The following is a 26042-nucleotide window of genomic DNA, read 5'->3' as shown; positions in this document are numbered from 1 at the left end:
ATATTTGTACCCTCCATTGCAAAATATAATAGATAGAAATAGAAAATTAAGATAGAATAATATTATCATGTCAAGCGTGACCCATTTTATTTAATGTGACCCAAAAAAGAAAACGTTTTAATACACTCCTGATCAAAATCTTAAGATTGCATGAATTTGCATTTTGCACTGTTGGATCTTAGGAAGGTTCTAAGTAGAGCTTCAAAATGCAAAAAGAAGAAATGGGAACAAGAGACCAAAAGTTGTGAGCAGGCAATTTATTGAAAACAACAATTTAACTCAAATAGGCTGTTCATCAGCTGATCAAAAGTTCAAGACCACAGCCTTTAAAAGCAAAAATTTGGATTCCATGTCATTTCCTGTCAAGTAATCACACTGTGAAGATCTCTTGATGGCAAAGGCAAAAAAGCTCACCGTCTTTGAACGTGGTAGGATTGTTGAACTGCATAAACAAGGCCTCTCACAACGTGCCATCGCTGCTGAGGTTGGATGCAGTAAGACAGTCATTTTGCATTTCTTAAAAGATCCTCAGGGTTATGGAACAAAAAAATCAAGTAGTAGACCCAAAAAAATCTCACCGGCGTTGAGCCGGAGGATCCGAATGGCTGTCCGTCAAGACATGGGACGATCCTCGTCCCAAATTAAGGCCATTACTGGTGCTGACTGCAGCCCAATAACCATCAGACGGCATCTGCGAAGGAAGGGCTTCAAAAACAAGAAACGTCTTCAAAGGCCACGTCTCCTTCAACGCCACAAAATTGCCCGTTTAGACTTTGCAAGGGAGCACCAAACATGGGACATTCAAAGGTGGAAGAAAGTTTTATTCTCTGACGAGAAAAAATGTAACCTTGATGGTCCTGATGGCTTCCAACGTTACTGGCATGACAAGGAGATGCCACATGAGATGTTTTCTACGCGGTACAGTGGAGGGGCCGCCATCATGATATGGGGTGCTTTTTCCTTCAATGGAACAATGGAGCTCCAGGTTGTGCAGGGGCGTCAAACAGCAGCTGGCTATGTGGAGATGTTGCAGCGGGCATCCCTCATGACTGAGGGCCCTCGTCTCTGTGGTAACGACTGGGTTTTTCAGCAGAACAACGCTCCAATTCACAATGCCCGTCTGACCAAGACTTTTTTCCAGGAGAATAACATCACTCTTTTGGACCATCCTGCGTGTTCCCCTGATCTTAATCCAATTGAGAACATTTGGGGATGGATGGCAAGGGAAGTTTACAAAAATGGACTTCAGTTCCAGACAGTGGATGCCCTTCGTGAAGCCATCTTCACCACTTGGCGCAACATTCGCACTAGCCTTTTGGAAACACTTGCATCAAGCATGCCAAAACGATTTTTTTAAGTTATCAACAATAATGGTGGAGCTACTCATTACTGAGTCAGTTTTTGACACTTTGATTTCTATTTAGGAGGGTTTTTTTTTTTTTTTAGCTGTGGTCTTAAACTTTTGATCAGCTGATGAACAGCCTACTTCAGTTAAATTGTTGTTTTCAATAAATTGCCTGCTCACAACTTTTGGGCTCTTGTTCCCATTTCTTCTTTTTGCATTTTGAAACTTTACTTAGAACCTTCATAAGATTCAACAGTGCAAAATGCAAATTCATGCAATTTTTAAACTGGTCTTAAGATTTTGATCAGGAGTACAAACTGTAAAGACTAGGGACAGAAAAATGGACGTGTCCATAGAATGACATTTTATTAACACTTGGAACAAGAAATTATTGCAATTTTTCCTTGATAAATGACTGTAAAATGATAAATTAGTGGATTTATTTTCAATCAATAAACATATCAACCAACCATTCTTTCATTGTCGTTTCACATTCAGAGAAAATGTACCTTTATTCCACTTTATAGTCATCAAACTTTGTAATAAATCATTTCTCAAATCCGTCATTCCTGTCCTCTCCTCCGACGGGGGGTGCTTACTGTTATGGGTCCAGGTGTTGGGGGGGGACCAGTGTATCTGTAATCGCTGTTGTTAAAGGTGCGAATATACGGTGAAGTCTGTAGGAAGAAAACAGAGAAGAAACTAGATTAAATCACAGCAGCTTCAAAACATAGAAATGGCTACATCCAATCAAAGGCTATGATTGCAGTCCTCACAGTCGGGACATTAGAGAAATTTGAAACAATATTAAATTCTCAGTTTAATCACAATGTTTTTACCTTGGCTGGACATTTCAGGTTAATCTCTGCAGTAAAATCCTGTTCGGAAGTTTTGTTGCCCAGAGGTTCCAGCTAGGAAAACAGGAGTCAGAGCGAGAATAGATTTAATATACTGGTACATTAATATAAGATAAGTGTTATTATCGTGATCATGTGCAAGAACAACTTTAATGTAGCTGGTTGCAAGAGAGAAATGTGTTTTTATGTGTTATTTGAAAAAGTTGAAAAAACATTGATCTCCCTACTAACTTACTGACAAAACATGAAATGAAATTCATCCATAAAAAATTACAATAGCATAAAATACCTTGAAAGTGTGTGATTGTCTGTCTGAGAGTTACCATGTTGTTCCAAAGGGAGCGAGCTAACAGCGTGTGGCTCTTCTGACTGAGGTGGAAGCAGTCGGGACTGAAGAAGGAGCGATCAGGACGGCCACCCTGCAGAGAAGGTACAAGTAAATGTGTTTTCATCGATCAGAGCAGTGAGATGTATGGTTTCCAAACACCTCAAACAACAAATTTAAAATCAAACGTATTAGTTCTTTAAGTTAAAGGGACTCTTACCTTTGTTGCATTTTTACACTTTTTTTGGATAAGGTTAAATTGGTATTAATAAGGTAATGACACTCTAAAATGCAAGACAGACCCACCAGGAGTAAAAACAAACAATTATTTCACTCTCATAATATTTAGTGAAAACTTCAACCAATAAAATTCTTCGGACCGAAGGACCTTATTGGCCGACAGACCTGTCTGTTTGCTGCATGGACATGCAGGTTTTCCGTCTGCTTCTTGTGGCGCATTCGGGCCCGCGTCATCAAGGCATGTGAATGTAAATGTATATAACTTACCGAATCCATTGCTTTGGTAAACAAAAACTCACGTGCGTGCACGGAGGCAGTATTGTAAGTCTGCTTGTAAATAAAGTTTCTTCAAAAAAAAAACGCGGATGGGAACGAGGGGGTGGGGCATTGGAGGAAGGCTGGATGATTTGAATGTGCTGTAATTCTCAAATGCAACAAAGGTAAGAGTCCCTTTAAGTTACTTTAAAATGGATTAGTGATAAAATGAGAAGGACTCTTTTATATCAGCACCATGTAGCCACGGCGCTGTGATGATTCTGTTGTATAGACGATGGAGGAGGCGACTGATGGTTCTCAAGAGAGCTTTGTTTTGAGTTGTCATAGTTACCGGCAGTCTGGGCAGAATGATATCCCTGAGGAAAGGCTGGATGACCACAGTGAAGTCTGAGCGAGTGTCGTAGCGGCCGGACTCCACGAGCTCATGGAGCGAACGCTTAAAGGAAGAGAGACAGAGAGAGAGAGAAGGGGTCAGAGCTGGAGGATGGAGAGGAAAGTAATTTGACCGATCAAGGTGTTTGCTCACCTGATACATTCTGCTGGTTTCCTCCAACATCTGGAGATATTTAGAGTTGGACTTTGGCAAAACAACGCAGGGGCAAATAATTCTGGCAAAAGAGAGATAATATGGTTCTAAATCACTGTAAGAATTTTATTATTTATGAGATTATACAAGTATGAGTCATGATTATTGTTGTATACTTAATAACAACATGGGATTCTTGCTGTCAGAGCCAGCTTACCTTTATATATTAAGTAAAATAAGAGAATTCAAGAATAGTACATTTAGTTAATATAATATGTATTTCTCCTTAAGAAAACTGATATCATAAAAAGAATACTGATAGTGATGGAAGTTAAAGTGGATTTTCTTAATCTTTCTTAACTTTAATGAATTTACAAGTCATTCAAAAGTCAGAGAGAAGTGAAACTCACTTCGCGAGGAAAGTTGGACATTTAAGTGAAGGGTCCATGTGCAATTCTCTCAGGTGGAGCATGTGCAGAGGCTCCATCAGGTTCACCAGAGCTCGAGGGACCTGACAGGGACGAGCCCGGTTAATGCAAACAAACATTCAACCAATGAACATCTACAGAAAAACCACATGTCCAGTGCAAAGTCTGGTTTGTTTACCTGTTTGTGCAGATAATCCAGACTCTCACGGACATTCTGAACATAATTCTCTGCAGAATAGAGCAGCTGTGAAGAGAAGAGGACGTTTTAATGTCGTGTTGTTGACGCCTCTGACAGCGACCTGATGTTAGTAGGTTACTCACAGAGTTATAGCAGTGGTCACAGATGTCGTTTGCACCCACGAGCAACGTGATCACTTTCCAATCAGATTCAAAATTGATTCTCTGGACAAGAAAGAAGATGAATCATGGTCAAGTGATTCAGTTTGTACTTTTCTGTGTTTCTTCCTGTCTGAACTGTCAAAGCTACACACAGGTGAATGTTCCTTTTTTCAAATAATTAGTCATGCAGACCTGTTACAGGCGTTTTCACTCTCCAATCAGATATAACACATACATCTACAACATGATTTTAGAGTGTGAAGTAAAAATAAATGAATACATGTCTAAACTCACAGAGTCGCTCTTCATCCTCGCCACCAGGGTTCGAACCTGTGATGGTATGTCCCTTTAAAAGCAATCAGAACAAAATATTGCAATGAATTGTCAAAGATTTTACTCAGGCAGTTAAAAGCAAATATAGCTAAAGATGTATTGTACTGTCGTTTATATGCAAATCCCATTTTTTTTTAGATTTTATGGTGAAATAGTTTCATCACATATTTAAGTCTCGTATTTTGTGACGATAATAACAAAACCAGGAAGCTGCTGCCTCCAGGAGGACTCACCCGCTTTTGGCTCCTCCCACAGCCTGGTTGAGAAAAGCCTGAGGAGTCTGCTCTTTGCCCAAACCAACAGAGAAGCCCGTCAGGTTGCCGTTATAATACTTCAAGATGTCTGTTAAAAGAGAAAGGACAGAGTTAGGTAATAAAACGAGGTGTGTGTGTGTTTTTAAGAGTCTACATGAACCTCACAGTGACAAAAACAGACCTGAACGCCCTGTTTTTAATTGATCACAGGGTCTTAAGGTTATGGAGAGAGAGACTCACTGGACAGAGTGGTGACAGTGGTGAGGTTGTCATCTCCACCGATGCTAAGGAGGAAAATAACGTCTTTAAGTTTATTTTCTCAGTGAATGATTTGAAAGCTGCTGTTTTTTATATCCAGGAAAAACTCACCTCCAGGACAAACCCCTGTACTCACGCAAGACTTCCAGGATGTTGTTGGCTGCGATACCTGTCCCTGTCTGATGGAGGAAGAAACCGAAAATATTTAAGTGAAATAACTATCTAATCAAAGCTCATTTTGATTACTGATTAATGTATAATGTTCTCGTCATCTCATTTATCACTCAAATAAAGTTCTGTCTTTATAAGTCTTATGAACTGTGGTGAATAGGCATCATGGCGGGTTCAGAAACTGTGCTAAATAAATCTCTGTATATAACTAGACGCAGAGTATGAATCTACATTATTAAATAGCTGTGAAATATTCTAAAATACCCAAGAACAATCTTTCACCTCACTGGGTGCTATCATTGCATATTTAGAACATTTTAGAGTTAAAGATCATAATCCATCTTTTAGGATGTTTTTTTTATTTGCTTATTTAGAGCAGTCATTCCCATTTGTGGGCTGCGCCCCCCTCGTCGGCCATAAAGCCACTGCAGGTGGGCCGCTAGAGGTCATCAGAAAATAAATGGATAAAAAAGTTTCAGATTTGTAAATTAGCGTTTAATACCACCAAACTTTTATGATTGATTCAAAAAAAAGTTATAATAGGTAATGAAACAAAGACATGAGATTTAAATTCCACATTGTTCTTATTTCATTTGACCTATGTAGCAGGTGTCGTATTTGCTGACCGTCACATTGACACTTGGACGCATCATTGGTGGGGAATCATAGGTGAGGGAGAACTTTGTTGTGTGCTGGCTCGAGCAAGATGGAGCAGAGGAAAGCTGCTAATGACGACAGGGTATCAGAAAGTCAAACTGAATCATTCAAAACTAAGAAGAGGACTCGCAGAAAGGAGTCAAGTGAAGACCTGTCGCAGGCCCAGAGGACCACCCCCAAGCCTGTGTGTGTGCTGTGCACTGAGAGGTTAGCTAACAACACCCTGGGACCATGTGAAGTGCGCCGCCGCCGTTTAGAAACTAAACATGGACAATATTTATCCAAGCCTCGAGCATCTTTTAAAATATGCCTAGAGCCTCCTGCTACAACACCAGCCCTCTCATCGGGTGAGTTACAGGTGACACAATGTCACGCGATATGGGATTCAATATCAAGAATATCAAGATAAACTGCTCGAGGTGTCAGACTCGAGGAATTCCACTGTTAATGTCAGTTTATGGACATGTGATAGCGAGCGTGAAACGCCTTATGTATATTTGGTTATGCCTCAAATGTGTGTTTCTTCTCCCGGATATCCTTGTCGTGCTCTGTTATACAAACTGTAAGAATATATATATTTAACAATACCCTATTTGCACTTAATGTTTTTATTGCATTGGTTGCTTTGCAAATTGTTACGCTTAAATGTGGATGTTATTGGATTTGCACTGCATATGCCTGCGTTCATATAGAATTATATTTGCTATAATAATAATAATATGCATGATTCTAGTCCCGTGTGTGGATCATATAGTTGTGATTAAAGGTGTGGCTGGGCCGCACACATGTTTCAGTTTTCAAATTGGTCATTTGATGGTCAAAGCTGTCATTCCGAAATTAAGTTTCGGAATGACAGCTTTAGATTAATGTTTCTATCTCTATATGTAGAACATAGGGAATGAGAAAACAACTCACTGTCAGAGAGTCTCCCACAGCAGCCACCACGTTGATGTCTGCTGGCCTGAGCTCATGAACTGGGAAAATACAGTAAAAGTCAGTCAGAAGAACATCAGACTTGATTAATTAGACAGCACGTGACGTTCAGAACAACTGTAAATCAATATTACTCTTCTACTATAGTAATAGAACAATGTAGCTTTCTAGAAATACTGTACAATGGGATTAAAGTACTGTAAAGTAGTATTTTGAAATTTGACAAAAAGCCTCTGCAGATAGTTAAGAGTTGAGAATTCTAATAAAGTGTGAAGTATATTACCTGAGGAGGGTGCGGAGGCCGAGGGGCTGAAGTCCTCGCAGGGCATCTCTGTTCCTGTGAACTGAGCAGACGCACAGAGCACATCCACGGTCAGAACCAAACAGGAAGTTATCAACAACGCCGCCACTGCCTCCATTTGGCTCGACATCACTACTCACTGGGAAATGGAGAGGAGACACATCGCTTGGGCTATTTGAAGGAGAGTTCCCCTCTGTCCTCAGGAAGGGTCGGTCCTTGGGGCGGGACACAGATTAAGGAGGAGGAGACGCACAATTAGTATTATTTACACACACTTTACATTTTGTCCAGCTGATACGTGTGTGTGTGTGTGTGTGTGTCAGGTTATCAGTTTGTTGTGTAGCTTCGGTCTCTGACACATGCAAACGTATATATCTGTAGTTTGTGCTGTGAGAGGACTCTGTGTGTGTGTCACTAATCAGGAACTCGTTCAGCGGCTCAGAGAGAAAGCAGCGTTCTTGAAATGTTTAGAATTTCTGGTTGATTTAAACATCAGTTGTTATGCCAACTGAAGGCTACCACCAGTGGTGGGAAGTAACAAAGTAGAAATACTTTGTTACTGTACTTAAGTAGATTTTTCACATATCTGTACTTTACTTGAGTATTTATTTTCCTGCCGACTTTTTACTTTTACTCGCTACATTTGAGCAAAAATATCTGTACTTTCTACTTCTTACATTCTCAAAACTGGCTCGTTACTTGAGCAGCGGAGGTTGGCGGAACGTGCAGCTTTACGCACGGCGCACCTCTCTCTCGCTCTCTCGCTCCTGCAGGAGCTCGGTTCAGTCTTTATTATTAGTGCCCGAGCACTGACAGGCACTGACAGACGTGAGGCCCTATTGAAATTGTAAGGATTATTATTCAGGCAAATAAATTGGCTTTTTGAGGGCTTTTATTAGGTGACTTTACATGATTTTTTTGAAGGTATTCCTTTGTTCGATTCACATTTGTTTTCCCTTTCCTGCTTCGTGTCAACATCTGCACATAAATACATAGCTCGAAGCAGCAAGTGGTTAACTTGTCTTAACGAAAATAGTAGTTGGTTTAAACAAAAACTGTTGGCAAATAGACTATCATTGGTTGGCCGTGTCTTCTTAGTCTTACACGTTCACGTACACAAAGCAAACAGATTTAAAACAAGTCAAGATGGAAAAACAAACAACACAACCAATTATATAAACAAACGCAAAAACAACTTTCAGCCAACCCAACCAAAAACTAACACTGTGTCGCAGGGCCGGCCCTGGCAATGTTGGCGCCCTAGGCGGGATTTCATAATGGCACCCCCCCAACATACACACGCAAATTGTCATGCATCCCCAATAACTTTTGGACTGTATACAGATGCACACACAGGCAGACAAAATTGTAAAATATAAAAAATAAAAAAAATATATAATAAAAATATAAAAAGTCTGAAATCAACTGTACTGACAGCATATCATGTCATGTCGACAAAAATAAACATAAATGATGTCCACAATCGGGGTGATTCTACCTCTATATTGTTGTTTCTTCTCCTCCTCTACTTTGCTGCGCGTTCTGAATCGTGCACCTGATAATTTAATCATTTTTTGACTCATCTTCGACTCTTACCACAGTCTAACCCCCCCCCCCACCCCCACCCCCCATACACACACACACAAGAGAGTATGTGCCTGTGTGTTTCTGTCTGTTTAGACACAACTGACAAATGTGTGGATTAAGTACATAATTGATGATTGGGAAATTTCATCGTGTGTTGCGGCAATAATCAGGGAAATGAAACTCCAGGAGAACAGCGGAGAAATCGACAGTATGGAATCTATATTTAATCATGTATATAATATATCGCTTATATCGTTTAAAATATATCAATTTTCAGTGTGTTAGCCGGCCCGATTTGCTCGCGGCGAGCGGGAAAAAAATTGAACAGACCCCGAAAACATCGCTGCAGATCGCGAGCCGGCCGCGGCACTTCCCGCAGCTTCCCGGCGCTACGCTGCCGGTGCGAACAGCCCAATTATTTAACATGGGCGCGGAAAGGAGGCGGACAGCTTTCGTGGCGCTTCGCGGCGCTTCTATCTCCGGTGCGTCCCCGGGTTTAGAAGATGATGTTGTGATGTGAATGTATTGGTTTATATTGCATGTGTCACGTCATGATCAGTCTCTTGTGCCGCCCTCTCGGCATTTTGCGCCCTAGGCAACCGCCTATTTCGCCTATGCCAGGAGCCGCCCCTGGTCGAATTAGTTGTAACTGAGGGGCTGGAGAGAGAGAGAGAGAGAGAGAGAGAGAGAGAGAGAGAGAGAGAGAGAGAGAGAGAGAGAGAGAGAGAGAGAGAGAGAGAGAGAGAGAGAGAGAGAGAGAGAGAGAGAGAGAGAGAGAGAGAGAGAGAGAGAGAATGTGAGGTAAAGGACAAAAAGTAAACTTGTAGGTGCAGGAACATTTCCAGGAACTCAGAAAAACTTTTCAGCCACACAAGTATTTGATCTGCTTTTCCACTGGAGGAGTAGGAAGCATTAAAGTTTCTGAGCTGCAGTTCTGGCCCCAAAAATATTCCCAATTTAGAACACAGGAACGTCCCTGATTTGTAAAACTCACTTTCATCTGGAGATACCGTCCCAAGTTTGGTGAAAATCGGCGCATTGTTGAGTCATTCTGCACACGCACATGTGTCATGTGTAGTTATATAAGCATTTGGTGAGTCGTCTCGAATGCTTTGTCCATTTCCAGTTTCTGACTTTCATATTCTGTCTTCTACAGTTCTTGGGGCTGTCGGGTCAAAATGTTCTGTGTCTGTGTGAAATTTAAAGTGGGAGAATAAATGAAAGGAGAGACTGGGCAAGTAGAGGAAGTAGGAGTGTGATACAGAGAAGATAGAGAGCAGACAATAAAAAGAGCAGACGGGAAATATTTTGAGACGAGGAGGTGGGGACACACGCAAGGAAATGAGGTGCTGAGATGGGAATTGATTGGCATTTCTGATTAGCATCATAATAAACCTCACAAATAGCTCTGTGAGAGATCAGTTAAATTCTAAATGAATGAGGCAAGTGTTGAGAGTGGTCAAATTAGCATCTGCTCAGTTTTGTGAGCAGATGCTCACAAAATTTATCGTGTGATGCCCCTGATTAGCAAAGTATGAAGAAGAAGAAGAAACACTTTATTTATCCCACACACATGCACAAACACACTCATGCAATGGGGAAATTAGTCCTCTGCATTTATCCCATCTGGTGTGATCTTTGGACAGACACACAGAGCAGAGCAGTGGGCAGCCATGTACAGCGCCTGGGGAGCAGATGTTGGGGGAGTAAGGTGCCTTGCTCAGGGGCACAATAGTCTTTTGATCTTTTGGACAGATCCAGGTTCGTCTTTATGTTGTTATTCTATCCAGGTAAGTTTTTGTTGAAACTCTGTGGAGTCAAACCGTGGAGTCGAACCAGCATCGACCCAGAGACCTTTTTCTGCCAGTAGTCCAAGTTTCTGCCACTAGTCCACCGCCTCTCCATGAAACAAGTGTCTCAAATAATAATCCACCCAAGTTGTGATTCTCAACCGGATAAGGAATCGTTTTGAAAACCTGAATTCTTACTTCTATAAATGACATAACAATAACATTACATATGGACTCCAAACATTGATACCGATGTTAATGCTGGAACCACTGGTCTGAATCAAATAGAATAGCTTGTAGCTAGTTTGTATAGAAGATCGTGTAACTTCATGAACAGCAGATATCTATATCATTATAAATCCCATCCCAAGCCTGACTCATATGGATTTGTAGTGGCTGATACCGATATACATGTGTTCCATTATCAGCTGATGTACATTGGAAATTTGGCAATGATCCCTGAGATGTTATCAAGCAACTAAAATAAATATGTGTGAGGGTTGAGTTTAACCATAAACTTTATTGAAAACGCACTCCCTTATTGGCCAATTTAAACATTTTTTAAAGACTGATTTATAATGTTTAACAATGAAAATTATATTGACATTATCCAAAAAAGGATTTTGCTCACCATTAGCTAATACTCAGCTAATTCATGCCAATCCAGTGCCTCCATCACACCATACACATGGGAACTTGTTCGGCAAACATGGAGTTAAATGTGAGACTTGAACGATACGGTGTAAAGTACATCTACATGCCCTGCTTGTCAGTGTGACATGCACTGGATGGGATGGAACATGGAAACTGCTGATATTACCATATTTCCCATCTCCCTGTGAGGAGACAATAACAACAGTAATCCTACTGGGTGTTGTGACTGCTCACTGAAATGACAGACGAATGGTGTACACAACTCACGTAAACAGTTTGGTTTTTCTACTCCAGACTAAATTCTCCCTCACGCAATCATGCAAAACACATCGTCAAAGTAATTCCAGCTATTACTTTCGTTTTCCGCTGGAGATCATTAATGTCACTCTCCTAGTTTTTCTGAGTCTAATGTAAATCTCCTGTTATCTTTTCTTTCACTCATTCTGTCTCCTCACTCTTCTTCTTTCTTTCATTTCCATGTTTCATACATCCTCATTTCCCTCTGTTTCCCTTAATTCTGTGCTCCTCTCTTCCCGTTGTTTTTCATCTCTTCAGCCCTCTGAGCACTTTTTTCCCAGAAAGCTACAATAAAATAAACAGAAAAATCACACCTCGGCTGTAAGTTTTTTTTTTTTTCTCGTCTATTCTTTCCCTCGTAGTCGTCTGTCTTCCCAAACAATATTACAAAAGCAATTCCACACCAGTCAATAGGCTCCGGTATTGGCTCTCATCCGCCTTGTCCCATAGGGGCTGCCATATCATCAATACAGATTTATACTGTAGCCTGGTAGCTAATATACACAAATGCCAATACGCCGGCTTTCTCAAGTCGGTAAAAATACATGGAGCAATCTGGGCCAATTTTATGAACAGTACTAAAAGATTGGCAGTGGAAAGAAAACAAGAGAGATGGTAGTGGTGAGAAGAGCGAGAGAAAGCTGTTCTACAGGAACCTTCCTTCTATCATCAACGTTACAAGGGGAACACAGACATGTTGCACAACAACAAACCAGATGCAAATTTGTGGCGCCAATATTTGACTTTTTCATCCTTTTGAAATTTTCCTCTCCTCTGACTTGATTTTTATTTCTGTTTATATTTGGTATCAACTACTGTCAGTGAGCATCAGAGTGTTGGTGCATATTTGTAAGAGATCAATAAAAGTAATAAATACGCTTTTTCTTTCATTACCATTTTGGCCCTAACCCTCTGCTGACGGTTTACCATGTATATAAAAAGACACCTATGTGTCAGTTTACAGATGGAGGACGCATTAATCTGAGGAACATCACCGGCTTTTCATTGATCTACTAAGATGATATCTGCTGCCATTTTTAGTTTCATCAGTTGAGCAGCCTCTTAATGGTCTTTACTTCCACCAAGGTAGTATGTTGTGTTTTTATCGTTTCCCAGCATTTGTTGGTTCTTCTGTTAGTTAGCAGCATTTCACATAAACTACTGGCCTGAGTACCACACATTTCGGTGGAATGATGTGGTATGGGTCAGGAAAGAAGCCATTCAAGTATGGTATTGGATCCATATCAGGGGTCAGATTCCTGAAATGTTTAAATTTTCTTTAAAATTGCAAGCAAGATGCTTTTTAAAATGTTTGTTTTTTTTACCAGTTTTCTCGGGAATAATTCATGATTCTAGCTTGAAAAAAACATCAGGAACATTCAAGGAACTGATTTGTATGAGTTGTGTTATTTAGTGCAGCTTGATTTAATTTAAGGAGATCATTTCTTTCCATTTCAAGGGTTTGTTATGCACAAATTGAAATTTCATACCCAACCAGATGGATGGAAACAATCTTCACTCTTCTGTCTGTTGCTGCAGGTGGTTTATTAGTATCAGAGCCATGTTCCTCTGGAGACGGTTTCCTGCTATGTCTGCACACCATGAGAGCAGGAGAGCGTCAGTCTATCCTTTTGTTGTCACTCCCTCAACAAAATGGCTCTGTATGTTTTTTATAATCACTCACATTGTGCGACAGACGGTAAAGTTGGTATAATGTGAATCTTTTCATATCCAGGAAATGTGATGTTGGAAAATCTGGGATCCAACTGTGTCAGCCATTATCTTTCAAAATAGTATAAAGACATATGTGAAATATAGTATCCATACTGTTACATGGCTATTGTGTATATGTTGTTGTGCTTGTAGGAGGTGGGGAATCGTCTGGCTTTGAAATATATATATATATATATATATATATATATATATATATATATATATATATATATTAGGGCTGTCAAAGTTAAAGCGTTAATCTATGAGATTATTGTGACCTAGATTAATTCGATAAAATATTTTAACGCAGTTAACGCAGCTTTGTTTACATCCGGTGTGAGGAAGAAAATTCAGCTCCTCGAGCAAGCTGCCGGCGTCGCCCTTCAAACACAGCCCGTCAAATGATAAGTCCCGTCTGAATGAAAGCACAGCAAACTGCACAAGGACAGCAAGAAGAGTTGCTAGTTCAAGATGTTGCCACCCGGTGGAATTCTGCCTTGGAGGTTATCAAACGGATCCAGCGAAACAAGGGTCCGCTCGCTGCTACCCTGGCTCAGCGCTGGCTAAACTATATTTCTTTTATTTTGCCGTGTTTGTCTTATTTTGAAGGCCCACAGCAGGAACTTCTGGGGATAAGTGTAGCAGCGCACCCTTTATTATCTCAGAAGCAGATTCCCCCGGTCTGAGTGAGTTGTGTCGCTCTGTCTGTTAGTGTTTTAGTCAGTTTCTAATGGTTATTTTAGTGTATGAAATATAGATAACTGTGACTGTGTCCCGTTATATGTTACAGAAAATAAAGTTAAACTGTTTCACTAAGCCTAAGAACTTCTCCGCAGTTTGCTCCGTTCAATGTCGGGTGTGGAGGGTAAATTACGTATTCTCCACTCAAGCCGATGTGGAGAATACGTATTCGTAATGGTGTCTCAAATACACCTTTTTTTTTTTTTTTACCTTTTACTAATCTAAATGTTTCACTGAAGAAATAAGCAGTGTCATTGTTTCCAAGGACATTGGGAATATTTTCAGCTGTTGTTTTTAAATAATTTTTTTACACAATTTATCATACATGATATTTAACGACATGGCTGCCACTTTATAGGTAGGTGTTATAGGCCTGAGTCCCTTTGAAAAAACAACATTGTGTAAAATACAGGCTGTCTGAAGTGATTACTTGTTAATTCATTAGATTTAGTCTTTAGAAGAAAAACAAACTTTTAATCGCGATTAATCGCGATTAATGAATTTCAAAATGTGAGATTAATTAGTTAATTTTTTTTAATCTATTGACAGCCCTAATATATATATATATATATATATATATATATATATATATATATATATATATATATATATGTACGCTAACCTTGACGTGTTAACCTCCCCGTGACCTTCATTCCCGCCACGCTCTGTTTTTATTGTTAGCTTTCTGTCTTCAAAATGCCATTTTCATCTTGACTAACAGAGGAAGTGTTATTTTTGCTTCGATGATTACGCTGGCAAGCCGACTGTTTCCCTGCAACTGTCCATTACCTGGAAGAGGGAAAGAGCACTGAGGATGTATCCAGCTGTGATGGTAGCCTCCAGTTTTGATTTACGTTTTGCTAACACACACACACACACACATGCGCACTCAACAAAAAATTATTGATATAGCAGAATGGTTCCAGATGCTCGATGCATGTGTCTGTGTTTGTGTCATAGTGAAATAGTTTGTGTGTTCTGTATTGTATGTGTGTGTGTGTGTGGGGGGGGGGGGGTCAACAAAGAATAAGTTGGGTTTTGTGTGTGTGCATGAGGAAGGGAATGGTCCCATTGCTACAATATCCTCTTGTCCAAATGGACCATTTTTAGTACTCTCTCCTGGTCCCACACACACACACACACACGCACACACGCACACACGCACACACGCACACACGCACACGCACAAAGATATCTGTACAAGGAGACACACACAGACACAGACACACACACACAGACACACACACACACACACACACACACAAACACACACACACACACACAGAGGGAGCCATGTTCCTCAGATGCACAGCTAACAACAGCAGGATCACAGTATGAAAACATAACTGGGATGTGAAGCAGGAAAGGAGAACAGATGGAGGAAAACATTACACATACACAACCACAAACACACGTAACACAATATATCCACTTTCACACAGATGCACATGCTCACGCTAAGGCCAAATTCATTCTCACACGCACACACACACACACACACACTGACCCCCTTCTGACTCCATTACTTCTCAAAACCTGCTGCTTTGTCACTGGTTTCTGCTGGTAGCATCTCCTTGGTTGTGACTGTGTGTTCTGGTGTGTATTTGTGTTTACTACAAGCCGCATGCAGCTGTCATTGTGCCGGTTACAAAGGCACCTTCCCTGAGACAAGATGGATCCCATAGCCTCACCATATGTGAGCTGGTTCCATCTCAGTCTCTCATTGTGTCTGCTGACTGAGTCATGTATAAACCAGTACAGAGGTGTCACTGTGATATCCTCATCTTCTGTGTTCCTGCTGAATTGCTGCTGCTGTAAGAGGGAGAGCGTTTCTTTAGAAGTGCATTGTGTGGTAATAATAAAAGATACTTTGAGTGAAAAAATATCTGACTTTCCTCTTTAATACATACTTCAGATGGAACTGAATTTCAAAGGGACTCAATTCTTCTTTAAATAGATTTAGCAGCCTTAATGTCTTTCAAAGAAAAAGACCCATGAGGACCTTGATGAAATACAAAACAAATCATTGTCTAAATGTCTCTTTTCATTGCTGTGAATAAGAGTCGGCACTTAAGAGCCGTAATTCAACATCAAATACATTGCGTTATTATAAAGGAGGTCATTGGTCATTAATGGGAGACTTTGAATATTAAGCTTAAAAACCAGTAGGCAAAAGCCAGAAAGACACGTTTTCAATAATGTTGACATAATTTTATTGTGAATTGATGAATGTGGAATTTTTAGACCATTGGCTTCTTTAAATGATCAATGAAATGACCTAAAATGAGATAAAGCAAAAGATGAAACTCAAGATCAAATCATTTTGTATTGCGAAGGGTTTTTAAAGCAGAGCTACTAACGTTTTGGTCCTTTATTGCCAGTGGTAGCCTACAAACTATAAACACATTTACTTCCATTGATTCTCAAGCGTTTCATATTTATGTAAAATGCAGTTCAGTCCGTTACTCCCCTTTTGCTCTGTTTTGGTCTGGCTCACTAGCTGCTATATGCTCCCATATCTTCAACACCTAATTGCTAATTGCTTTGTCTCAACCCTGACATTTAGCTTTAGGTCGGTAGCACATGCAGCATTCATTATGGTTGTAAACTAAAATCCCGACAGCATTGAAAGAAAGTGACCCACAGCCATTCTGAACAGTCTGAAGAGCTGGTCATGGTGGTGCAGAGGTTAGCTCTGCTGAGGGAAGGTTTGAATCCCTGTTACTCTGGGGCCTTGCCCATTGGTGTGAGTGTGAAAGTGAACCTCTGTTTGCCCTCTGCTGGCCCTGCTTAATGCTGTGCTGTGTCTAGGGTGTACCCCGCCTCTCCCAGTGTCAGCTGGATTGGCTTCAGTCCCCCCCCATAACCCTTAAAGGGATTAGCGGCAAAGATAATGGATGGATTTTCAAGAGGATCTGCAATGAATTCTCTGAGGCCCCACAGTGAGCAGCATGAAATCTAAAAATGTGTCACTTTAGTCAGCATCGCAGAGACACCGAGGGAAAGAAGTGAGCTTATGAGACCTCTGCAGCTGGAGGCTACATTAGCTGCTACCAACAAAACCCAGTCAGTGATGGAGTTGATATTCAGGCTAACTCTGGCACCAGGATTTGACAAAAAACGAAAAATACCATATCTTTGGTTCTGTTGAATCCATTTTGATCCTGTTTTTATTTAAGCCGGCCAAGCTACAACGGTGCAGTAATGCTCTCTGGTGTAGCTTCTAGCTACGTTTTTTTACCTGGTGAGGACCTGCACACGTCCCTGCGGGCGTGCGTGAGTGTGCGTGCGTGTCACATCCATGCAGGTCGGTCTTTAGGGTCTCAGCAGTGTAGCTACCAAAACCACTTCGCACAATTTCTCATAAATCCCTGTTCTCTGTCTCTCCAAATACACTGAAACTTTTATCATCAGCTAAAACAAATAGCCTCAGTCTCCCTAGACCTACACACACACACACACACACACACACACACACACACACACACACACACACACACACACACACACACACACACGTATCCTTTGCTTACTGCAGTCATGGGGAACCTTCATTGACATTATGCATTCCCTAGCCCCAGAAATGTAGCTTTTTTGGGTCACTCTCATTATCCTGAACCATGTTAAATAGAAGTGCATCAGTTTCTATACATCAAATATAGCCTAGAGCTGTAATTCAAATCTGTAGCCCCGTGTCAGTCCTGTGTGTAAATGTGAAATCCATTAGAATGTAGCTTGATAAAATTTCATGTGTTTAAAATCTGTCCTCACAAAGATAGAAGTACAAAATGTGTCCGCACGGTGGGAATCATTTCTCTGTGTAATTTTTCCCACTCGCTGCCGGTGGAGCAGGCTGTTGGATTGGTTGCTGCAGTGATAGATGCCCGGCCAGTTTTCTGATTACTACAATCTTCGATCTCCAGGTCCCAACATAATCAGAATAAATGTCCCCTACTGTAGAGGGAATAAAGGTGTGTGTATGTGTGTGTGTGTATGTGTGTGTGTGTGTGTGTGAGGGAGGAGAGACAGAGGGGATGAAAAAGAAAATAGGTGTGAGAGTGTATTGTGACTGGGCGGTGTGGCTGTTTGTACAGGACTGAGTGACAGCTGGTGTGTAATTCCTGCACATTGATGTAACAGGACAAATTGATTTTTGTTTTTTTCGGGTACTTTTTCCTCCTCACTTAGTTTTGTTCTTTTAACACAAAGTGGTGTTGTGTTTTTTTAAGGTCAGTTCAGTAATCTTTTGTTTTTCATATCTTTGCCACTTCAGAATCCCAGCAGGGGACTGGTTGTGCTTGTACCGAAGATTTATAAAAAATATATGAGTTGTAAAATTGATTGATGATGTCTCGGGTGATTCAGTTTGAGAGCTTCAATGAAATTATGTTGATCTGATGTTATTCTCAATTATTTATCATCACTCGTCCAATCGATTACTTTCGTATTCATCCTGTGTCAGAAAAAATTAGTCTTAACTATGATTTATCTGATTAAACAAGTGGGGCACATTTCTCTCCAGCAGCCGTCCCGTACACAAACTCACTTTTTGTTTTTTGTAGCCGAGGAGCCTCAAACTCATTTATCATGAGCCACAAGTCAATTTTGGTATGTCGCTCCAAAACAATGCATGGTAATGTTCAGGAAATTGCTTGGCTGTCAGTTTTTTGTCTACAGGCCCTGAAGGAGGCTGCTTACCGCGCCAGATCACATCCATCATGAGGGAAAGTGATTTGCAACTTGAAAACTTAAAAACCTGATGCATTTGTCACTCACAACCAACAAAAGTGGTTCTAATACATTCTGTGAGGCTCTCACAGGAAGAGGAAGAGACAACAGTTGTGTGTTTTTTATCAGTTTATGTATTCAAAGGACGTCTATCTTTTGTTTTCTATTTGTCTGAATCATGAGATCTTCTTATGTGTCACTGGTATTGTTAAACAATTATAGGGTGCTGTCACTTCTTCCTTGTTTGTTCCAGACATTAGTGCTAACCAAAAAAACAGGTGTGAAAAGACCACAGTGGGAGATGTTCTCGCTCCAAATCAAACTGAACCGTTGTTGGGATAATTTGCAGTGTGAAAACACATTTGGAATATTTTCGACTTTTGGATCTTTTTCAGGAAAATGAGCGACATTAAACAATAGAGGAAGGATTGCTGGTAACCTCTTAAAATGCATGGCGAGGACGTTCATTTGGTGCTGGTAGTGATACCATATTATATAGTGGCAAGAGAATCATGAAATTTACCGGTTAATTCATTAAAATTTTCTGTGTTCTGTATCAGTGTCAAGTATAGGTAGACACAGCCCACATAGGTGATGAAACAGGACGTAGTTCTGTCATATATTCAGTGCAATACTATAATTACAATGTCAAATCAAAACGAACCGGATCAAATGTAAATGACGTAACAAAGACTTTTCATTTGTGAAATCGCCCTTTGTCAACCGAAAGAGTTCTGTTGTATTATGTACTAACTTCTATTCAAGTCATGATTCAATTAATGTTGCTACAGTTACATCACATTTACACCAATGAATATCTGATACAAACCCACTGACGTGATATTCATATGTTGCTGCAGCATTTGTGCAGCTGGCAAGAGCCGAGAATCTGACCTTTCTCCATCAAACAACAGGAAAGAATCAGCTGATAGTAATAAGCTGTGTGATGAGATGACGCACACTGCAGACCCATGTAACAGAACAAGCACAGACAGTGAGTGAATATGTTCTACCCCCCCCCCCCCCCACTCACTGTAGGTAGATAATAGTGAGGGTTTCATTGAGACTGCAAGTAAACACCCAGACAAAAGACTCATGGTGTCAGCAATGACTGTTCAACATACACACTCTCATATCCATGCATTATTGAAAGCACTGAAATCCCATTGGACTCTATCTCTCACTTTTTAAGGGATTATGAAATAGTGTCAAACAGGCTACACACACACAAACACAGCGACACACACGCACACACACACACCACCTCTGACCCACCTTTTTAAATTCCAATCAAGCTCCTTGCATCACATAGATCAATATTTATAGAATCAATGTTTATTAGCCTTGGATTGACTGTGGTGTCAACCTAAACATATTGAATTGGCTGAGGTATTGGAGTGTCACCCTTAACACCTCAGTGTTTATGGTGCATGTTAGTGTAATGGGTGGCAGGAGTCTGTTGCTGAATAAAAAACAAGGTTGCCGGCTCAAATCTAAGTGTCATTTTGATGAGGGAAATACTATTAATTTTAGTTTTTAAGTGTTTCAGACGGAATTTATATAAATCATCAAAAAAGGGTCAAAGACTGATTAAATGATATATTCCCTCAGGTCATAACAGCCAAGGCTTGACCGCTCCCTCAGCTTTAAATCCAGTTCATCAAACCTTAGGAACGTACATGTTGCCTCGGCTCATCAGTTTTGAGGTCAGACACATGACTACAATCAATAAAATCCTAAATTAAAACCTAAAATACAAAGAACATCGATGTTACATTGCAGCTGCGATATTTTCAAGTAGCTGAAATGTAGAAGTCCTCCGTAGCTCGGATTGACTGCTGAGTCACCGTGTGCATTGTGAGAGTGAACACACACACACACTGCAGGTGTATTGCTGCACCTGCATAAATGTGTTTATGGATATGGCAACACTTTGAATCAGCATGGACAATCTTCATAGTTTTTCATAAACTGAGATCTCAATTGAAAAATAATGTGCTAAGTATTTATTTATATTATATAAATACATTTCTTTTGCTCACTTTTAACACTACAGCAAACCTTTTAGGAGATAATGAAAACGAAAAGTCAAGACAAACATAAAGTCTTTTACTATTTTTTAACGCCTGCTTTAACTTGTGCTTTTGTTAAGCTCCTGTAATTAGTCTGCTCTGTTTGATTTAAATGTGCATGGTCATGATAACCGGTAGAGCATGACGATTCACAATTTTGGGGCCAAAGCCAATACTGATGTTTAAGAGTAATATATCAAATATATGTGAAATAAGTTTAATGTAAAGAGAAATTAACACTTCCCCATATCAAAATATTACTACTAGTATTACTACTACTAACATTTATAATGAAAATATTAATATTCATAATTTTTAGAAAACAGATAAATCGGTATTTCTTTACTAACCTGTGATCAGAAACACAATATAAATCAAGTAAAGAACCCATATGTTAAAAATGTTACAAATCAGGAACCAACAGTGTGAGTAACTCAGCTGCTTTACAATCTGGGCAACTGTTTGAATTTGTACAATATTACAAAGAAAATGACAACACAAACATCCCTCGCTGGTACCAATAATTCACTATTATAGGTGTGAAAAACACAACTGTGACATAAGTGTGTTGCTGTGTGTGTGTCGTATAGCTGCTGCACAATTACCAGTGTGAAAGGGAGAGGAAGGAAGGTTTTCTTGCAGCAGGGAGTGTCTGAGAGGAGGCTACAGGCTGTGTTTGTGTGTCTGTGTGTGTGACAGTGACTCTAATTGCTCTTCACCTCTACTTCAAAAGCTTTTAGCCCAGTCAGCACTCAGCCAATCAGAAGGGCTGCACAAAATAGCCAGTCTGCGGGCAGAAGAGAGTCGAGGCAGGACTGTCTCTCAGCTAAGTGGATTACCCCCACACTCTCTCTGTCACACTGTGTCCAATAGTGTGGCTCACAACAAGAATTAACTTAATGAAGTGACAAAACAACCACTTTCACTGTTTTGTGATTCCCCGTCTCTCTCCCAGCCGCCCTGTTTGGTTTCGTTGTGGATTTTCTCTTACCAACCATTTTTAATTTTAATATTCCTCTAACCGCTCCCTCTCCTCCTCCTCCTCCTCACCGCGGCACTCGTTTCATTTGCATTGATAAGTATGTTTCTCAATTTGGGGAATAAAGAATAAGTGTCTGAAACTGCCTCCTGCTATCGGGACACAGCTGTGAATAAGCCTGCTACCAAGCTGGGATAATGCATTTGCAATTACAGAGGAGAAAGAGAGAGAACGAAGACGGAAAGCTTCAGCTGTCAGCGAGAGACGTGCGCCGCCTCATCTCGTTCTCTGCTGCTCGCTCACATTCAAAGATGCTTCAGTATTTATCGCTGTCACGGAAAGAAAAAAATTCCAAAGCGGTTTACATTACAATCCTCAGTGATAAACAATACGCACAAATCAAAATAATGAGATTTCTCCACATGACCTTTCTGTCACTCCACCATCCGTCACTGAAGGAATTCTAAAGGTGCTTACACTCGCTTTGATGCCGTTTGTCATCCATGTGTGTGAGATTCTAACGCGCAGAGAAAGTGACAGTGCAGCAGGCGGTTCTCCACTGTGGCCGAGAGAGATCAACATACTGCAACTTAAGTAAATACATGCAAAAAAATAAGCAAACTTAGAACATATTTTCATTGGTTTGACAACAAATATTCTTCAAATATTCACAACAAAACCAAATAGAGAATCATGCTGTAAATACACAAAACAAAACAAAACATAAAATGTGCTGAAAATACTCAGAGCACAACCAAACTTTGGGCTTATGGAAAATGAGCCCAATAAGGCACAGCAGGGTGCATCACTCTTGTGTCCCCGGCCACTTTCTTTGCGATTTAAAGTTCCCACAGTGCATTTCTGAGTTTTGTGAGTATCTGCAGCACATTTGTCACTTTGCTTGTGATGTGTGTATTTTCAGCTCTTTTTTGTTTTACCTGTGCCAAACAACTAAACCTGGAACTGCAAATAAATATGAATACTTTGTTCTCCACAGCTTAAAGTTAGTTCCTGAAAATTACATTTTCCAACTCCAACTTTGAATAAAACTAAATTTGTAGTGTTACTTAGCAACAATGACAGTAACCCACAAATTGCAAATACGCACATGCACTTTACAGTGAAGGATATTTTTGGGGGTAAGATGATAATTTAATACCTTTGCCGATGACAACCACGTCCGTGTCTCATAATGAGCTTCTACATTTACATTCCTCTCCAGTGCTGTGGGTGTTTACTCGATAACTATGAAGTATGCCTTTTCCACTTTTTCAATTTATCCCTTGATAAAGTTGCTTTTGTAAAAGCTCATTTCCCCCTCGCTCTGTTTTTCTCCACAGGATTAGATTACCCATCTAACACCTCCATCCACCTCTCTCTTTTTCTCTCAGGATGTTCACCTCGGGTTTCTTCTTTGTCTCTTCCCTCCTCTTCCTCTCTCTCCTTTTTCGTTCTCTGCCTCTGTTTTTGGATTCTCTGTCTCGCTTCTTGCCACCTCCAACTCTCTACTGATTAAGAAGGAGAGGAGAAAAAAGAGAAGTGTATGAAGGAAAAAACAGTCAGTAGATTGGTGGGAAAGTTCAATTAAACCCTGGGCCTCTGGGCTTTTGTGTTGGTGCATATACACATGTGTGTGTGAGGGGGTGGTGTTTGTGGACGTGCATGCTTCCTGTGAGACACTGTGTGTGTGTGTGTGTGTGTTTGTGTGTGTGTGTGTGTGTGTGTGTGTGTGTGTGTGTGTGGTTGTGCGCGCTTGTGCTTGGAGTGTGTGAGGATTTGTGTGCAAACTTTGAATCTTTGCTGGTGTGTGTTTCAGTCTCAGCTCTCCGGGATTAGTTTTTTTCCTCCTTAATCAAGTGAAAGCGAAGCCCACAGGTAATTACAGCATCTCTCAAAAACAACTGAGCTTCTGCTGCTTTCCTGTTGGACTCCATCACAGTCAAATAAGGTAGCTGGAGTTGAATTACAACGTCAGTCATTTCTATCATCCTGCAGAGTGAAGCAGAACTACTTCTTAAGGACGACTAAGTGTTGTGTTTCACATAGAGGTAAATGCTGATGTTCCTCATCAGATAAATATCTAAAACCTAAACATATAAAACCCTTTTTTATATAAATGCACTTTTTCTTCTTGGGTGTTTTTGTGTACACATGCTACTGCATATTTCCCCAATCAACTTTTACCTTCAGGAAAGGACTCCCACATTAAACCCACATTTAATTCTTCTGAATCACCTCAGCTGTCGTTGGTTTCAAAACTCCATCCGACGGTTTGTGTGCTCATGTTTACAGACCATTATAGGACAGATATGACCAACCCACAGCCACACAGTCCACTAAACAAAATCCACATCCACATTGTCATTCCTCACGTTCCTACATCCTAAAAACCATGTTTAAGTATAACAAAACCCCACGAGTATGAACATGTAGTTCCCTGTAGAGGCGTATTAGTGCACCGCAGTAATCACCTCCTTAAGCCCAGCAGGCACAAATGTTCTGGTACCGTTGTTCCTCATTATTGAAGTAGTTGTAGACTTAAACAAAACAGACTGTTACTGCATAAGCTTCGGTTCTATTAGAGCTAATTATCTTTGCTCATAGCTGTGATGTTTGCATTTCAACATTTGTTTTTTTGTTTCTCTGTTTTTATAGAAGTTGGGGTTTTTTTTACAACAACTTTTGTTTAAATCGATGTTCATTTTAATTGCATCTTTCGTGGATTATGTTTTATTTTCAAAGAATGATTAAAAGGTCTTGGTTAAGTGTCTGATCCATTCATTTTGTTTTTGTATCTCCTGTATGAATGTAAATTAGTTTTTCATATTATTTAAGGTTTGAGTTTTGTTCTAAACCTATAAACCCTCCAATTTATTCCACTTGTATTTACTAACGATGCAGGGTCAGTGCTGACACTCATGCACGGAGAGAGATCGACTGAAACAGCTGTTTTCACTTATTAGTTTAAATGTGTTTGCTTGTGTGCACCTCATAGTGTGATGTAATAAATAAATGTGCGAGCAGATGTCTGAGTGAGAAATATGTCTAATGCATAAAGATGATCAATCATGTCAGAGCTTTTAAATGTGTTTGTTTGTTTGTGTGCACCTTGCAGTGTGATGTAATGTTAACAATGTGTGTGTTTGTGTGTATTAACGGCTCTTTCCTTGCATCATCAAGCAGCCCCTGGTGTATCTGTCTTGTAGACCTCCAAAGACATAATAAGCTTATGTGTTGTCATTAATTAGCAGCTAATATATGATGAAAGCAGAGCTGCTAATACCTCACTTTCCCAGGGCACTGGCTTTAATGTGCAACATCAACAAAGAAATCAGTGATGCAGGGGAAGGGGGGGGGGGCAGGGCTGCACAAGAAGGTGATTTCTCATAGATAGTTGCTCTCAGACAGAGTAATTAATGCAAACACACCATTAGTCCTGAATTTAGCTCGTCTGATTTTGATCCCCAAACTGTCACACCAGTAAATTTATACTCGAATGTGAGAAATCAATAAGTTGTATCCTTAACTTATATAGCCTCACATGTGTAGCCTTCACATCTGAGGCTATATTTCACTGTGTAACCAGAGTATAAGGGAGCGTCTGTATGGAACCGTTTGCCTCTGAAAAGTTCTGTATCAGAAACGGGAACATGGTCACCTCAGATGTCATTTCATAGTTTTTCTTATTCACTCCCACCTGCCGAAATGTCTGGGAGGTAAACCGTCTAGTCACAGATTCTAAAATTATGAAATCATCAGGCATATTCGATTCTTGAAGCCGACTGATCCCCAGACTTCAGGTCAATCTCTTGGCTTTCCCTTCACAGCGAGGTCAAAGTGCAGCGTTGGCTACGAAACAGCCTGCAGCAGCAGAGGATTCACTTTCTAGACTGAGGATACTTCACAGAACGGACGCCTGCTGTCACGGTGGCTTGAACCCAGGTCTCTCAGTTGAAGGTCGGTCTACTTAATCATGGCCTCCACTGTAAATCCCTATCAGGGCAGGATTAGGATTGGAGAGCATCTTGAGATATGTAACTAGATGACTGACAGGTGAGAGAGCCCAGAAGACAAGTATGTGGGGGCAAGATTAACTTTGTACTCATGATGTTTGAAGTGTGGCAAAGGTTATAGTCTTTGCTCCTCTGTTGAAGAACGGTGAGGAAACACAGTGAGGATTATTTACTTTCACCAAATATGCAGATTTATTGCAAAGTGGGTTTGAAATTTCCATTTTC

General features: G+C 40.3%; 1 protein-coding gene across 1 annotated transcript in view; it reads right to left on the bottom strand.

Moving 5' to 3' along the window:
* Window positions 1-1908: 1908 nt before the first annotated feature.
* Window positions 1909-26042, bottom strand: part of si:dkey-177p2.18 (phospholipase B1, membrane-associated) — a 108764-nt gene continuing 84630 nt past the window's right edge. Inside the window, exons 6-20 of the mRNA XM_061071927.1 lie at window positions 7384-7458; window positions 7226-7286; window positions 6925-6983; window positions 5293-5360; window positions 5164-5207; window positions 4903-5011; window positions 4631-4682; window positions 4319-4399; window positions 4176-4241; window positions 3980-4080; window positions 3570-3651; window positions 3375-3479; window positions 2526-2621; window positions 2185-2256; window positions 1909-2022 (exon numbers count right to left, since the gene is read on the bottom strand). Of these exons, the coding sequence (XP_060927910.1) occupies window positions 1909-2022; window positions 2185-2256; window positions 2526-2621; window positions 3375-3479; window positions 3570-3651; window positions 3980-4080; window positions 4176-4241; window positions 4319-4399; window positions 4631-4682; window positions 4903-5011; window positions 5164-5207; window positions 5293-5360; window positions 6925-6983; window positions 7226-7286; window positions 7384-7458 (1185 nt within the window). The remainder of the gene's footprint in view (window positions 2023-2184; window positions 2257-2525; window positions 2622-3374; window positions 3480-3569; window positions 3652-3979; window positions 4081-4175; window positions 4242-4318; window positions 4400-4630; window positions 4683-4902; window positions 5012-5163; window positions 5208-5292; window positions 5361-6924; window positions 6984-7225; window positions 7287-7383; window positions 7459-26042) is intronic.

This window comes from Limanda limanda, chromosome 5, assembly GCF_963576545.1.
Source record: "Limanda limanda chromosome 5, fLimLim1.1, whole genome shotgun sequence".
Classification (NCBI taxonomy): domain Eukaryota; kingdom Metazoa; phylum Chordata; class Actinopteri; order Pleuronectiformes; family Pleuronectidae; genus Limanda; species Limanda limanda.
This window is presented reverse-complemented; position numbering and strand designations above follow the sequence as displayed.